At 33.1% G+C, this 17,757-nt stretch overlaps 1 protein-coding gene and 1 pseudogene across 1 annotated transcript; one reads left to right on the forward strand and one right to left on the reverse strand.

Annotated features, from left to right (window-relative positions):
- Positions 1-7,176: 7,176 nt before the first annotated feature.
- Positions 7,177-7,513, reverse strand: LOC117912530 (annotated as a pseudogene).
- A 1,143-nt stretch (positions 7,514-8,656) lies between these two features.
- LOC117912793 (eukaryotic translation initiation factor 3 subunit B-like) lies at positions 8,657-17,757 on the forward strand. Its single transcript, XM_034827505.1, has 11 exons — positions 8,657-8,890; positions 9,568-9,805; positions 12,629-12,775; positions 14,557-14,685; positions 15,045-15,173; positions 15,260-15,343; positions 15,426-15,550; positions 15,643-15,841; positions 15,976-16,508; positions 16,677-16,785; positions 17,199-17,757. Exons 1-11 carry the CDS (start codon positions 8,769-8,771, stop codon positions 17,541-17,543), a joined length of 2,160 nt encoding a protein of 719 aa, XP_034683396.1. The 5' UTR covers positions 8,657-8,768; the 3' UTR covers positions 17,544-17,757.

Below are 17,757 nucleotides of genomic sequence, written 5' to 3' on the forward strand. Positions count from 1 at the left end.
TATCTTTAAAATCTAAAAAAATTCAACTCCAAAGAGAAAAATACAAAAATAAATGGAATCAACGAGTAAAGTTTCCAGAAATTTTGAATTCTATCACAAAAAAAATGATTGTTTGATTTACTCTGTTTTTTATTATTATTATTATTCTTTTTTTCTTCAATATTTTTTTTAAGTATGGTCTTGTTTGATTGTTGAGAAAATTGAGGGAGAGAGAATTTTGAGGTTTCTGTTATTGGTTGTGTTGAACAAGAAATGATGAGTTGTTGTGTTCTCTTGGATCCTAACATGGATAATCTTCCTTCTTTCATACCCACAAAAGGAAAAATAAAAAAGATGTTTGAAGAGGAGATAAAGCAAAATGAAAAAAAAAAAACAAAAGTTCATGCAAGCTCCAATGGATAACAATTACTCCATGCCAGAGCAACACATCTGTTTGAACCAACGTTCAAAAAATTGGTTGAGTCCGATACAACTCGATCGAGTCGTATTAGCCTCGATTTCAGCTGCAACAAGTCCGATACCATATACAATTTATACCTAGACTATGCCTTGAATCGATTAGACTCAGATGACTTGACTGATATTCCAAATTAACTCGGTCAATTTGAAAAAAAAAAAACAATCAACAGATTCTTTGCAAAAGAACCCATCACAACAAGAATAAAAATTTTCAAAGAAATCAAAGATTCCTCTACAAAAGAAAACCCGTAAAAATTTGAAACAAACCTATGAAAATTTGAAACAAACCTATGACACTTTCAAAACCCTTTAAAAAGAGACATGGTTGAAGAATCACTTACTTAACCCTAAATCCACAATTGCCGGAGTGTAGATTTTTCATCTTTGGTGCGCTGCCGGTGCCGCAACGGTGATTGGACGCCGGCAAGGCAACCCTCCTCTCTCTAATTGTGGTTGTGTGGTAGCAATGGGAAGGTCCAAGTTGTCTGAGAGGCTGCAGATCGTGGTTGTCGTGGTGTGTTGGGTCCGAGTTGTCTAAGAGGCTGCAAATCGTGGTCGTCGTGGTGTGTTAGGGAAGAAGATAGCGGACAAGGGTTCTTGGGAAAGAAACCAATAGATAATAAAGGTAAAGTTTGATGTACCTTATTTAAATCAAAACACCCCTACACGGTCATAGTCAAGATTATATTTTTAAGGTAAAGTTTGATTTACCTTATTTAAATCAAAACACCCTTACATTGCCATAGTCAAGATTGTATTTTTAAGGTAAAGTTTGATTTACCTTAATTAAATCAAAACACCCCTACACTGTCATAGTCAATATTATATTTTTAAAGTAAAGTTTGATTTACTTTATTTAAATCAACACACCCACACTGTCATAGTCACACCAAATTATATTTTTAATTTAATGAATCTAATTATATAAATTGGTAAATTATATTTTGCTGGCTAATTTGATTAATAATTTGAGATTAGATTAAAAAAATTACATAATTTGAATAAATTAAAAATGTATTTAAAATTTTATTTACCTTATTATGTTGAGATTATATTTTTAATTTATTAAATTATGTAGTTTTTTATTTTTATAATATTAAATTGATTTAGATGTATTTAAATTGGTAAAATTAGGAAATTCATGTATGCAGTGTAAAGTAATGTTTAGATGTAATGTTATGAAATTGAAGAATTGGAAAATAATGTTTATATGAAATTGGAGAATTCATAATGATAATATTATGATGATATTAAATATATTTATATGTAATGTTTTTATTTTATATAGAGATTATATTTTTAATTTATTAAATTATGTGATTTTTTATCTTATAATATTAAATTGATTCACTAAATTCTTTTTGTATGGTATAGAAATATAAAATACATTTATATGGTACATATATTGTATTTTTAATTTATGTTTTTATCTTATAATATTACAAAATTAAATTACATTAGAAAATTAATAATTATTTAAAATAATTTTTTTTTCAAATAATCATAAATGATTTAATAATACGGAATGAATGGTATGTATTTACATGGAATAGATAAATTATATTTATATTTGAATCGATTTTACTTCATTATATCACGTAGATTTTTTATTTTATAATATTCTACAATTAAATTATAATAGGAAATCAATAATTATCAAAACAATAAATTGGTTCACTAAATTATTTTTGTATGGTATAGAAATATAAAATACATTTATATGGTAAAGTTTATATGGTATAGATATTGTATTTTTAATTTATGTTTTTATCTTATAATATTGCAAAATTAAATTACATTAGAAAATTAATAATTATTTAAAACAATTTTTTTTTTCAAATAATCATAAATGATTTAATAATACAAAATGAAGGGTATACATTTACATGGTATAGAGAAATTACATTTATATTTAAATCAATTTTACTTCATTTTATCATGTAGATTTTTTATTTTATAATATTCTACAATTAAATTACAATAGGAAATCAATAATTATCAAAACAAACTTTTTTAAAAGAATTTTTTTTTATATAAAAATATTCATTTATTTAACTATTATTTATTTTAATTAAAAATGTATATAAATAAGTGGAAACTAAAAGATGATGAACTTAGGTGAGATCATGTTTATTGTTTTTTTAGTAGAATTTATTTTTATATGGTAACAATATAAAACATATAAGTGAGTGGAAAATTGAATATTATAATTCTTATATAAATGTGTTTATATATATTTAATTTGAAAAGTAAGTTATGTTTCTTTTATACATGGTTAGGTTAAAATTTCAAAATGGCTTCCAAACATGATATTGGTTTGGAGCATGCAGAACCTGTTGGTGGTAGTAGAAGAACCACAAAGTGTAATTATTGTGGGAAAGTTATACATGATGGTATAACAAGATTAAAATAACACATTGCACATATATCCGAACAAGTGGAAGGATGTCCACATGTACCAACAGAAGTGTCACATAGTGTTACACAACATATGTATGATACTTCAAAATAAAAAACACGGTTAAAGAAAAAAAAAAGAATTACTTTTGAGTTCCTTAAATAAACATGATGAGGGTGATTCTGATGATGAAATTGAGGAAGTTGCTATGACTGATTTTGAAAGAAGATAAATGAAACAAGCAATGAAAGAAAGTCATCAAATTTTTCAAGAAAGTAGACAAGAACATCAGAATGGTGGTAGTTCCTCACAACCTTCTAATGCTAGGATTAAGCGCGGACTGACATGTAGCTTCAGTGTAAGAGAAGGAGCTAGCATACCTCCAAAAGGAATTGATCTCTACATGTTCCCATTAAACCAGAAATCAATAAAAAGCTTGTTTTCTATTGAAGACGTGAAGAAAGTGGGTAAAACTATTTCCAAATTCTTTATCTTTAATGCAATACACTTTAATACAACTGACAGTGGGCCTTACTATACCATAGCAGAAGCAGGTTTAGGCATCAAGGTTCCCATAGGATACCAAATTGGAAATACATATTTGGAAGAGGAGGTGCAAGAGCTTGAGGTATATGTAACAACATTGAAGGCTAAATGGCCTATATATGGGTGCACAATCATGTGTGATGGTTGGAGTTCTAGGACTAGAAATCCTATCATCAATTTCATGATTTATTGTGATAGAAGAATGATATATCATTCTTCAATTGACACCACCAACATACTTAAGGCAGCAAACTACATCTTTTCTCTTATGGATAAAGTTGTAGAGGAGGTTGGGGAGGAAAATGTTGTTCAAGTAGTCACTAATAATGAGGCAAGTTTTAAAGCAGTCGATATGTTGTTGATGGAGAAGCGAAAGCATTTGTTTTGGTCTTCTTATGCAACCTACTGTATTGATTTAATGCTTGAAGATATTGCAAGCATGAAGCAGATTAAGGAGACATTAGATCAAGCTAAGATGATCACAGGATTTATTTATAATAACTTGAAAGTAGTGAATTTGATGAAAGTGTTCACCAAGGATAGAGATCTATTAAGGCCAGGAATAACCCGTTTTGCCATTGAATTCATTTCACTTGAGAGTCTTATACGTTATGAGGCTGATTTGAAGAGAATATGCACAACAAATGAATGGCGTGAATTCAATAAAGATAGGAGTAGAAAAAGTCTAAGAGATAAGGTATCCAACCTTATCTTAACTGATCGATTTTGGAAGAAGGCATGAGATGTTCAAACCATCATGAAACCTTTCGTCAAAGTATTGAAATTGGTTGATCAAGATAAAAAAACCCACACTATCAATCATTTATGGAACAATGGATAGAGCTAAATTAACTATCAAGGCATCGATCAAGCAATGGGAAAATTATTGGGAAGTCATTGATAGAAAGTGGGAAGGTCAATTGCACAGACATTTGCATGCTACAGATAATAAAAAAAAATTCTTTATATATTTTTTGTTATTTTTTTCAAGTACAAATTATTATAAACTAATTATTATTTAACTTATGGCAACATATTTTTTAAATCCAATGTTCCAATATTCAAAGCATTTCTCCAACCATTCGGAAATTAAAATTGGATTAAAGGAGGTTATCAAGAGATTAGAGCTAGATTTGGATGGACAAACAAAAGCTATTAACGACATATAATAATAGTTTGTGACCTTTATATAATACATTTTGTATATGTAATGTGCATTAACAAAAAAAAAAAAAAATGTTAATGATGTAGGTGAAATTATTTGTTGACGGCTAAGGAGAATTTGGAAGTGTACCTACAAAGAAAGCAATAAATCAATCTCTTCTAGGTACTCAATATATTTACGTCTATTACAAATAAGAAATTATCATCATTTTTTGTTAAATATATCATAGTTGTTAATAAGTATGCATTTTCTTCATTATAGCTGAATGGTGGAACAACTATAGCGACGAAGGTCCACATCTACAAAAGGTTGTTGTTAAAATTTTAAGCCAAACTTGTTCTTCATCAGGTTGTGAATGAAATTGGAGCACATGGTCATTGATTCACACAAAGTTGCGCAATTGTTTGGCAATGAAAAAGTTGCATAAGTTTATGTGCACTACAATATGCGACTTCGAGTTAAGAATTTGATGCAAGAGCGAAACAATGAAGATTTATACAATCCAATTGATCTGAATAATATCTTTAATGATGATGATATATTAGATGACTGGATACGAGAAGGAGAGGAGCCTATTTTATCATATGATAATTTGGATTGGTTGGATAAATGTCTTCCCACTAATGAAGAAGGTAGAGAAACAGTTCATGAAGATGATGGTGCCACAAATCGTAAAGTTAGTAAGCGTACAAGTAATGTTGCATAAGAAAGAGATGTTGATTTCCATCGTAAAGGTAAGGCTCCTAGAACAATTTCTTCAAGTTCTAGTAGTGATGATGGTGACAATGGGGGCGGTAGGCGGGGTGGTGGCACTAGTGGGGGCAATAGAGGAGTTGGTGGCATTGGTGAGGGTATTGGAGGAGATGGTAGCAATGAGAGTGATTATGTTAGTTAAGTAGATCCTGGTATGTCATGGGCACAAGGAGGTGAAAATTACTATGCCACACAAGATACAGATCATGGATATCGACCATGGATATGGGAACAACGAAAGCATTTGGAAATACTAACTACATTTCCCAACGATGATGATTATTATAGTGAGCATGATTATCATAGATCAAATTATCACCATATTGATGAGCACTTACAGAATTTGGGTATATGATCAAGGTCGTATTTCAGAGGGGTGGATTATGGATCATATCACAACTTTAAAGACCGTTATAGCTCTTCTAGTACTTTTAGAAGAAATGATTTTGATCAATTTCCAATGATGCATCCGAAGGGATATTCAAATATTGGAACATGAGCTAGTGATTCATATGGATATGATCAATCTTCTAGTAGTAATAGCATTGCTTATTGAGGTTTTGGATACTATCAATATGGTGTTGATCTCGAATAGCCTTCGAAACCATATTTTCCTGATTATGGATCATCAAGCCAATCATCTTAGCCAACATATTCGAGTTATGAACAACTCTTTCAACCATATCCTCACTACGAGAATTGCCACCCCAATTTGTATACTCGTTGTAGAACTGATGATGATGATTTTGAACCCCCTCGTTATTCAACATGGAATTGATTATTGTATTGTATGTTTGTTAGTAAAAATGTTATTATATTTGAAATAAAATAATTTTCTTTTATTAGCATTATCATAAATAACTTTGAGCAAATACTTTTATAACTATTTAAATAATGTTAAATGTGAGACAATTTTATTTTATTAATTTTTTGAGCTTATTTAATTGTATACATTTTTCTAATGATTTACATAATATTTTTATAATTTTTTAAATTTTCTAATTAGCTTATTTTACATATCGCCGGATACCAAACCGATATACCGAGACTGATACCTCTCAGGACCCTCCGAATTAGTGACCAATACCGCGACTTTGAACCATGGTTTGAACTAAAGAATGAAAGAACTCGTGGAGGCGAAAACCAACCATGAAAAAGAAAAAATTAGGGTGAAAACATGGAGAACATCCCATTTTTTCTTGTTCTTTGAATAGTGTAAAAAACGACGAAAACATTTTTAAGATGTTTTGTTTGAAAACACGAAAACAACTTAAAATTCCTCTCCCAAACGAGTTTGGCCTCTGAAAGGTAGGTAGTATCTAATTCTAGTAAGTCAATCTACTTAAGATTGTATTTTACAATGTTTTTATTTGAAATATTTTTAATGAAGGTGTTTTCTTTTGAAAAACACTAAATAATTTTTAAAATTTTAAAAAGTCAAATACTTAGAGTACGTTTGGTGCTGAATTTAGAAAATGTTTTAGTTTTTTTAATATTTAAATATTTTTAATTTTTAAGCATTAAAAGGTTACAATTTTTTTTTTAAAATAATTGTCAAACACACTTTTAGAATATATTTAGTAGTGATTTTAGGAAGTGTTTTTAGCCTTTTTTTATGTTTGAAAAATAAAAGTTTTTAAATGTTAAAAATACTAAAAACATTTTTTAAAATAATTGGTAAACATACTCTTATTTTTTTTTTCAAAAATATTTTCTATGTTAGTAATCACTTGAAACACAAATGGCTAAATTCCTTCTACTTACAGGAAACAAATTTTAAGAACAAGATAAATACTGTGGGGTAAGTGATATTTCATTTAGGAAACCAAACAATCTAATAGTTTTCCTGAAACTATCATCCTGTGGGATCCCATTCAATAAGCGTAGCCATGAAATGCTCAGCTGTCGCCATGGTTTCAAGCTCATCAACATTGTAAAATTCCAACCGTCCATTGAATCCCTTCAGCCCTGCAAGTATGATATAGCGACCAGCAGGAGACCAGAAAAGAGCATTTGCCTGCTTCCCTTTGAGAGCAGTGGGTTTCGAGACCTGGCCTGCATTGCCGCCACTACGCATCGAGTAAAAACTTACATCAGGCCCTAGGCTCCCCCATGAACAACCGCAAACCTTTGGCCTTTTGGTTTCCAAGCTGTCATTCTTATTCTCAAGCTCCCAAAACCTCAATTGGCATATCCCATTTCTTCAATTCGGAATTTCTTTTAAGCATGAGACAATGGCAACGGGCTAGGTTTTTTCGGGTACTCGCCCCGCCCCGCCCTGCCCATAATGGGACGAGGTTTAAATTTAATAAACAGGTTTGGGACGGATATGAATTTTTTTTTTTTAAACCTAGGACGGGTTCGGGTATTATCCCATCCCATCCCGCCCCGCTCCGCCCTGTTTATATATAAAATTAATTTAAAAATCAAATTAAATTTAAATTTTAAAATTAATTTAATTTAAATTTTTATTTCACTATTTTTAATATATAGATAATAATAAATTTTTTATAAAATAAGTTATAAAAAATATAAAAAATTTATTATTTATAAAATATATTTATTTTAATGTAATTAAAAATTTTAAAAGTGATTTTTTTTTTTTTAAAAAAGCTAAACGGGGCGGGGCAGGTATGGGATTCCCATACCCGCCTTAATTTTTTAAACGTGACGGGGATGAAAATTGTTTTTATTAAACAGAGCGGAGTTGAGATGGGGGCGACCCGTCTCGAACCCGCCCCATTGCCATTCCTAGAGACAAGTTTGGGGTAATATTTGGCATGACTTTGTTTGACGATGAATTTGTTTGGTCTCGTCCCACCTTGATTTCTTTGAAACTACCATATTAATAAACTTTTTTTTTTTAAATTATAAATACAAGAAATATTTCCAAATCTTGTAAGGAATTCAATTGAAAATTGTTTATAGAAAAGACAACTTCAATGCTTAAATTCAAGTTGTCTCTTAAAAAAGAACTTCCAATTGATATCTTAAAAAACGTTACAAATTTGAAAATAGTTTTAAAAATATTATATTTTAATAAATATATTTATTTATTTTTTTAAAATCTTAATATAAGATATAATATCCAAAAAAATGTGTAATATAAAAAATATATTTTGAAAGAAGTAGAATATTTTAAAAAAACTAGTAGTTGAAAAAAAATATTTTTATATGACTTCCAATTAATACTTTAAAAAATATTGAAAATAGTTTTCAACTACCATATTAAAACAAATATTGACTTAAATAGTTCTAAGCCCAAGCCCATGCTCAAGCCCAAGGCCCAACCCTACCTTATAGTCCTTCTAACCAAAGCCCTGTTTCGTCTCAGCCTTTTGCTCTCCTTTCTCCCCAAGTTCCCCTACACAAAACCCTAATTCGTCTCATCGTTTCTCTGTTTTCTGCCCAAATTTTTGTCTTTTCACTCTCAATCACCTTCTCAACATGGCGGAGGTGATATCGATGGAAGATATCAGAGCGACGGCCTCTACCCTTGGGATTGATGTTTCGAATATTGACTTCGATTCCATACGTCTCCCTCCTGGGGAAGATTTTGGCATCACAAGGTAAAATCCTTACTATTTTGGTTTTATTTTCCTTAGAAATTCCTCAGAAATCAAACCTAGGGTTTGGATTCACTCTACTCAAAGCTTGCTTTCTTTGTTGGAGTTGAAACGTGTTATCTCATATTTTTCATATATTTTTCTCCAATACATTGAGAAGAGCATATGTTTTTTGAACTGAAATTTTCTTTTCTTTTATCTCTTGAAATCTATTTTGTGGGGGTGAGGTCGTTGATCTTCATGGAGAGGGTCCTTTGGAATTCTAACTGAACTGTTTAGTTTAATACAGTCAGAAAACCAATTTACGGAACTGGACAGGATTTATTTTCCAAGTCTAGATGATTTAAGTCGTTTTTTGTAATGAACCAGCAAGAAAAATAAGTTAGGGTAATCCCCACCGAATAGAGTGGCGGAATCCTGTGACTGCTATGTACAAGATTTTGACTAACCATTGTTGGGCCATCAAATTAGAAACCAATAATATCAAATATTGGTTGTAACACTGTGGAGAAGATGTTAACATGGAGATTCCATGTCATTGTCGACGATAATTGCGGGGTTTGGGAGTTTGGGGACTGCTTTGAAGTTTTAGGTTTATAAGTGTGAAGCCTCAGCATTCCCACTTTCTGAGTATCCCCGTAAACAAGTCAGTAATTTTCTTTTATTTTGCTTTTTGGCAGTGATGATGATGATCTTCATGAAGAGGATCCTCTTGAATACGATCCTGGTTTTGGTAACATCATTGTTGTGGATAATCTCCCTGTTGTTCCTCGTGAGAAATTTGAGAAGCTTGAAGGGGTTGTTCGCAAAATTTACAGTCAGATTGGTGTCATAAAGGAGGATGGACTTTGGATGCCTGTTGATTCTGATACCCAGAAAACATTGGGTTATTGCTTTATTGAGTATAATACCCCTCAGGTATCCTCTCTTTTTTATCCCTTCTCCACATACATAAAAAAATCCAAGGAATTTAAATCAAGTTTTTTCTTTGATTTTATTGACGATTTGGGAGGGTTTGGGGTCTTGATCTGAGGGTCTTTTCCGGTTTTGTTATTTTTCTTACTTATCTAATGGATGAATGATGTGTGATATACACTGAGATTCTGCTGCTTTTGTATTTATTCTTTTACAAGAATATAGAATATTTTATAATTATATGACAGTGCATTTTTTTCCAATTGTTGTATTGGCATGCTTATTCAATTGTGCAAAAGAGGTATGCAAATTACTCATGATTATGAAATTAATCTTGCCAAGAAATCTGAGGAAAATAAAAGGAATTAAAATTGATCTAATTTGAAATATTTATTTTAAAAATCTTTGCATGAATATAATTTTATTTTTAATTTACAATTAGAGTGATTACATTTTCAACTATTGGTTTCTGAGAAAACTTGGGGGGAAATACAAGAAAGGTAAACTTTAGAATTTTTTGTTTTGGTTGGCAAAAGACGATAACAATGCCTTCATAGTTTCAACAAGACTACTAAACTAGAGTGAGGTATTGTTTCTTAGATCTCTGGTTTTTGATGGAAAAAACAGTTTCCTGAAACAGTCTTTTCAGAGAGTATGTTTTCCTTAAGGCTTGTTCTTTCAAAGGAATGTGGTTTTTGAAAAACTTTCTTGATATCTTTTTAAAATTTAAGCTCAATTTATCTCAAAGCATTGGTTTTGTTGGCTGTTTCCCGCTTAGAATGGTATACTGTTTCCTACTTTTCTTATTGTTTTGATAAAGACATTTTCTTGGAACAAGTTATCTAGAAAGGTGTTTATGCTTGGTTCGTTTTGAAGGAAAGTAGTTTCTGGAATGGATGTAGACATGTGATCTATCTTCTGGTTGCAGAATCTTCCATGTCAGGGAGGCTGCATCCTGTACACATCTTTCTGTGCTCCAGATTGTGACTTCCAGAACATAGGGTGAAGATGAAATGATAAACTACTTTTAGGTGGATTTGGGTTATAGAAACTACTTTCTGTGAAAATATGTAGACTGAGAGCCATTCCCCTGTAGCTTCCCAAAAATAAGCTGCCTGGGATTTACAAAATCCTCTCCGTTTGGGGCAGGATTGGGCTCTCCACGTGTAAGCATGCCTTTATCTGATTATATATTTAATATTTAGTTGCTGCTTATACTACATGGTCTCTTTAAAGTGTGTAAAATACCTATAGTGGATATAACTTGACGAGGATTTGAGTGTGGGATATGTATGATGTGTCCACTGTTAAAATATGCATCCAACTTTTGTGTCCCACAAAGAAAGTGAGTAGAAATTTTCAATTCGTTGTAGGTAATGTTGGACTCATGTTAGAGATTCTTAGTCATGCATTTCAAATTATACCAAGGGACAGAACAAGAATAAAGGGAAGTTAGATTGCTTCAGCCTTTTCCTTGTGTCTCCATATTCTAAGATTTGGAAACTAAACAAATCTGAAACTTAGATACAAACCTGCTCCTGACACTTGTACTTAAGTTCATGTAACAAAGCTTTCCACTATGTATGTATGATGTTCTCCTACTGTGTTATGATATTTTCCTATGTTTATATTGGATGAACTGTGATTTTATTTTGAATATTAAATCAATATCCTCTTCGTTGTTGTTGATATTCTTTTTGTTCTTCTTCTTCTTTTGTTCTTTACTTTTTTTTTCTTTTCCTTTTTACTTAGAAAGCTTGTTTTATACTTTCATTTTTTTGTTTTGCAGTAATCACTAATCTAGATTAAGATAGCCTAAATTGGTCAGGGGAAATCTTGGCCCCCTCAATTTTGTTTTGGTAGCCTCCTTGCTAAATGGATGTTTGAGATTAGAATTGCACTTTTTTGGCCTCCTACTAGGTCCAACTACTTGAATGTTAGCATTAGCTAGTCTATTGGAAGAGTTCTAGTCTAGCCTAGCCTAGCCTCACCAATTTGCTAATCCACACTCTTGAAGATTTTGAGAAACGTTGAAAAAATTAATTTTTCTTTATAATCTAATGACAATGGGCATCCAATGTTTCTAAGTCATCTTCATTCATTTTTCCTTTCGCTAATTTTGAATAGGTCTGCAGTGTTTCTGATTAATTTTCACTCATTTTCGTTTTGGCTAATTTTGAATTTATTTATTTTATAAGGATTATCACACACACACATATGCACACACATGTGTGCGTGCGAATGTGTATTTATAATTATATTGATAAGTAGGGAGTATCTCTTATATTTTAAAAGGTGTAAGGGTTGCTATCGAATATCCACATTCTTAAGTTCAGGTTTTTTTGAGCAAGTAAGTAACCAGGATTTGTTGTGTTCTTGCTAAGATATTGGCAATCAACTGGAAAATGCTTGGGCAATGGTTTTTTATTGCTCAGGAGTAACAGTGAATCCAAAATTGCATTCTTTGTACGCCAGTTCTTTAGAAAATTGCTGTGTTTATGAAAGCTCTAGACCACTTTAGGAAGTGTGCCTAGTTGGTACTCTGATTTGTGTATGCAATTCCAGGCACAGGGACAGTTCTCAGTTGTTTATGGGCCACCTGACACACCATATGATGGAAAGCTTTGGAACACCATTCCATTGGATAATTATTGTAAAAATACCACCTTTTATGCTAGTTGCTATTTTCGAAACTTATATTATCCTGTTAGTGTATGGAAAATCTCTAATCATCAACTATTGGAGTCAATTGTGCTCTTCATCACGGTGCTGATTGATATAATGCATTTTGTCATTGCATCTGAAAATTATTGGTCGTTGTTGCAGGAAGCCGAGCTTGCTCGGGAGAAGACCAATGGGTACAAGTTGGACAGGGCACATATATTTGCTGTAAATATGTTTGATGACTTTGACAGGTTCATGAAAGTTCCTGATGAGTGGGCACCTCCTGAAACCAAGCCATATACCCCTGGGGTAACCATTTCAATTTGTTCTCCCTATGTTGTGTCGCTCTCTTGTTATCTTCTCTCTTACTTTCTGCTTGTGCTTTATAGACTAGTTAATTGATGGTGAAATGGAGAAGAGGAAATTTAATTATTTCCCTTTGTTGGAGAAGTGGAGGTAATCAGAAGAGGAGATATTAGTTATTTCCCTTTGTTTGTAGAAAAGTGGAGATAATGAAAGGAAAAATACCTAGGTCCTCAAAAATACCTGTACCTAGTGATGGAAGGTTTTCCTACTTCAATTCTAAGTTTCTTTAGAGGTGAAAATTTTTGGGGTCTGGGAGGGGAAGTTATCAATATCTTTCTTCATAATCCTCTCTTCTCATTGACTTACCTATATTCTATGTAAGGGAAACCGGGAGAAAAATTAAAATTTTCCTTGTCTTCGTTTTTTTTTCTCCCTAAAGAGAGGGTGTTAGTTCTTCGTCATTAGATGCTTTTGCTGTTGTGGTTGAACTGCCCACTGGGCACTGGATGATATGTTGGTTCTGAGAAATTATGTTTGTGAGTATGCTTATACTTGAGTGCTTGCTAGACTTATTGGTAGTTATATTACTCCTTCACTGTAACCTCCCTTGGCATCTCAGCAGCTTTGCATCACCTAATTAATTTGTTTTGTATTTTTTTTAAAAGAATAAGTTACTTAATGTTTAAAACTTTGTTGAATTTTGTGGTGATTATTAGTGCATATATTTAGCTTTCACATATTTGGTTCTACTTTGTTTCATGGGATCTGCAATTATTTAGGGTTTCTTTTTTTCTGTAATCATACCTCTTGAAGAATCTTGTTGTCCTCCTTTGTACTTTGCCTTGTCTACTAATATGTTTCTTTTTCCTGTTAAAAAATGTTCTAATTTCCATTCAAACAAGCTTATGAAGTCTCATCTACTCAATGAGTGTATGTTGATATTTGATTTTGTGATGTTTTGAGCAACATTTTATTTAAACAATTGTGTTACAGATGAAGTTTCCAGTCCACTTTTTTACTAGGTAGATCTATGTTGTTATCTCATGACCAGCCATCTGTTGTAATAGTATATATAAGAGTTTAAGTTTGAAAGGGAGATGGTTCCCATACTTGTTGCACTCCAATTGCCCCTGTTTGTTGACTATTCTATGAACTTGGTTTTTTCTGTGATTTGATCCACAAGTTGGGCTGATTCACATGCCTCCTTTATGTGCCAGCCTTGGAAATGCCTGTGCATTCCTCTTTCTCTATCCTTTTCAAATTCCACAAAAGATTGGTAATACTAGCTCATTGAAACGTGTCTGACCCCTTTGCAAAATCAGCTGTTACTAACTTGAATAGAAAATCATTTGGAAGTGTAAAATTCCAAATTTCCTATGTGTATTAGTCCAAAATCCTGTTCCCCAGTGGCACTTTCTAAACCATGGTAGTCCAATCCTCAATCTCAGAAAGACCTTGCTTTCTAGTTGAAAGCCCCAGTAAACACAAGGAAACTCCCTCCAAGGAAACCACTAAACATAGTCCTACCTAACCTTTATACACTAAGGATGAGTGGAGTATGGTTTCTCTATCACTGCCGTCTTATGGGTTGAAATTCTTTGCCCTTCAGTATCTGCTTTCTGAACTCTGTATGGAGCTCCCTTTTTTATATATTTCTTCCACCATTTTCCATCCCTATAACAGATACTTTGTTGCTAAATTCTGACTCTTCCAGGTTCTTTCTGGTGAGAGGATGATTTTGTTTCCCAATATTTGCCATGTAATGTACTTGTATATGATTACAGGAAAATTTACAACACTGGCTTACTGATGAAAAGGCAAGAGATCAGTTTGTGATTCGTGCTGGCTCAGACACGGAGGTTTTATGGAATGATGCAAGACATTTGAAGCCTGAGCCTGTTTACAAACGTGCTGTGAGTTGAAACATATATTAATGTCTCATTATAATCACTGAGACTTCATTAACATGGGCATTCACAACCATAGAGAGACCATCAATAATAGTTTGTCTTTTTTTTTTTTTCTTTGAACTGAAAACTTATGGATTGATGGTCTATCTGTTTGTGCATGCATCATTGGATTTCTGGTGGTGCATCTTTCTTAGACTCTTGTCACAAATTTCTGCAGTATGCCATATTGCACAAACCAAAAATAATAGTATCAATTCATTTTAGCGTTTTTCTTTGTTAAGTGGGATAAGTTGCTTCTTTTAATTCTTGATTGATCATTCTTGTGTGGCTAAGATGAATGTTAATGTATTATTTTGTTGCAGTACTGGACTGAGAGTTTTGTGCAGTGGTCCCCACTAGGGACTTACTTGGCAACAGTTCACAGGCAGGGTGCTGCTGTCTGGGGAGGTGCTACTGCCTTCAACCGCCTAATGCGTTATGCTCATCCCCAGGTTAATTTTGGCATTTAATTTCACTCTTTAAGTTAATGTTTTATTTTTGATCTATTGATCCTAAAATTTGGTGATCTTAATTCCAGGTTAAACTGATTGATTTCTCCCCTGGTGAGAAGTATTTGGTCACCTACAGCAGCCATGAACCAAGCAATCCTCGTGATACTCATGTGAGTTTTTTCTACTATGCCTTTAATTTGTTGTTGGTTAATTTTGGCTTAGGGCCATGTCTAATGTGAGCTCTTGATGTAGAGGGTTGTTCTGAATGTGTTTGATGTGAGAACTGGAAAAGTGATGAGAGATTTCAAGGGAAGTATGGACGAATTTTCAGTTGGAGGAGCTGGGGGTGTTTCTGGGGTCTCTTGGCCTGTTTTCAGGTGATCAGTCTTTGCTATTAATTTACCTGGACAACACATTATTCTCTGTCCTGAGTGACAATTTTTGGTATTACTTATTTGACTTGCTTCAGGTGGGGAGGCGGCAAAGAAGATAAGTACTTTGCCAGGATTGGGAAAAATGTGATCTCTGTCTATGAAACAGAAACGTTTTCTCTTATTGACAAGAAATCCTTGAAGGTTGAAAATGTTATGGACTTAAGTTGGTCACCAGCTGATCCCATTCTTGCCCTCTTTGTTCCTGAACTTGGTGGTGGGAATCAACCTGCTAGGGTGAGTGCAGCTGTTCCATGCAAAACCAGTTTTCTCTTCTTTTTATATTTTGCTTCTCTTCCTTTAATATTTTGCTTCTCTTCCATAGACAAGTTAAAATTTGATTAATGGTCTTTACTTCATAAAATATGCAGGTGAGTCTGGTTCAAATCCCCAGTAAAGAGGAGTTGAGGCAGAAGAATCTCTTTAGTGTTAGTGACTGCAAAATGTACTGGCAAAGCAATGGGGACTACCTGGCTGTTAAGGTTGATCGATACACAAAAACTAAGAAAAGCACATACACTGGCTTTGAGCTTTTCCGAATTAAAGAAAGGGATATACCAATTGAGGTTTTGGAGCTTGAGAATAAGAATGACAAGATTATTGCATTTGCTTGGGAGCCAAAAGGTCATAGGTTTGCGGTTATTCATGGGGATAGCCCAAGGCCTGATGTAAGTTTTTACTCGATGCGTAGTGGCAGTAATACAGGCCGGGTCTCTAAACTCACTACTCTCAAGGGGAAGCAGGCAAATGCCCTTTTCTGGTCACCAGCTGGTCGCTATATCATACTTGCAGGGCTGAAGGGATTCAATGGACAGTTGGAATTTTACAATGTTGATGAGCTTGAAACCATGGCAACTGCTGAACATTTCATGGCTACAGATATTGAATGGGATCCTACAGGAAGGTAGTTTCGGAGAACTATTATATTGTTTTGTTTTCTAAATGAAATATCAGTTATCTTACAATATTTATCTTGTCCTTAAAAATTCGATTTCCTGTAATCAGAAGGAATTTAGTCATTTGTTCTATTGCTTGTATCTTGGCTGTGATATTTAACTCTTTGCATCTTTAGGTATGTTGCAACTTCAGTTACTTCAGTTCATGAGATGGAAAATGGCTTCAACATATGGTCCTTCAACGGCAAGCTCCTGTATCGGATACTAAAGGATCACTTCTTCCAGGTAAGATGAATTATAATATTAACTCCTGGGTTTAAATGGTCTTTCTCTTGATGCTGTCATAATGGTTATTGACAACAAGTTACCATTACATTGTACAAGTGGATAATGTTGGAAAATGAACATATTTAATGTTATTGTTCACCTTTTTACCAATTTTATAAATCATCACAGATTTTAAACATTAATTTACTTATTTTTATTATGGTATTATTTTTTACCTGTCATTGAAGTGAAAGAAGCAACACCATAATTGTCTTGATGACAATCTGTAACATCATTTGTTTTATGTTCTTTACATGGAACTGACATTTCTACATACAATTATGGTGTAGAAAAAAATTCCGAATTCAATAGATCATGATGGTACATAATCTAATGATCTGAGGAAGCCTGTTTTTTGTTGATGTTTACAGTTCTTGTGGCGTCCACGACCACCATCCTTCTTGAGTCCCGAGAAAGAGGAAGAGATAGCAAAGAACTTGAAAAAGTACAGTAAGAAGTACGAGGCAGAGGACCAGGATGTCTCTATGTTATTAAGTGAGCAGGATCGTGAGAAGCGGAAGATGTTGAAGGATGAATGGGAAAGGTGGGTCAATGACTGGAAGCGGTGGCATGAGGAAGAGAAAGCCGAGAGGCAGAGGCTCAGGGATGGTGAAGCCAGTGACGAGGAAGAGGAGTACGAGGCTAAGGAAGTTGAAGTTGAGGAGCTGTTGGACGTCTCAGAGGAGGTGCTTTCTTTTGATTTGGATCAGGAGTGAGTGTTCTGTAGACGCTAATTACGGATATTTATTTTATGAATCTCTTTTTTTAAAAGTAGGTGGCCCTTTGATCTTAAAATTTTTGTGGTTCAATGTTTGATGTCTCACTTGTTTATTATTATTATTATTGTTATTGTATCATTCTGGGATTAGTCATACTCTATTGACTTTGAAGAGTTATGTTACAATCTGAAGAATTTTGCTAGTCTTCACA

This window comes from Vitis riparia, chromosome 4 (genome assembly GCF_004353265.1).
Source record: "Vitis riparia cultivar Riparia Gloire de Montpellier isolate 1030 chromosome 4, EGFV_Vit.rip_1.0, whole genome shotgun sequence".
Lineage (NCBI taxonomy): Eukaryota > Viridiplantae > Streptophyta > Magnoliopsida > Vitales > Vitaceae > Vitis > Vitis riparia.

Excerpts from the sequence above, each read along its gene's own strand:
- LOC117912793 (XM_034827505.1), top strand. The coding sequence starts at position 8,769 with ATGGCGGAGGTGATATCGATGGAAGATATCAGAGCGACGGCCTCTACC. Across the intron at positions 8,891-9,567 it reads GAAGATTTTGGCATCACAAG|TGATGATGATGATCTTCATG; the intron begins GTAAAATCCTTA and ends GCTTTTTGGCAG. Across the intron at positions 15,551-15,642 it reads GTCTCTTGGCCTGTTTTCAG|GTGGGGAGGCGGCAAAGAAG; the intron begins GTGATCAGTCTT and ends GACTTGCTTCAG.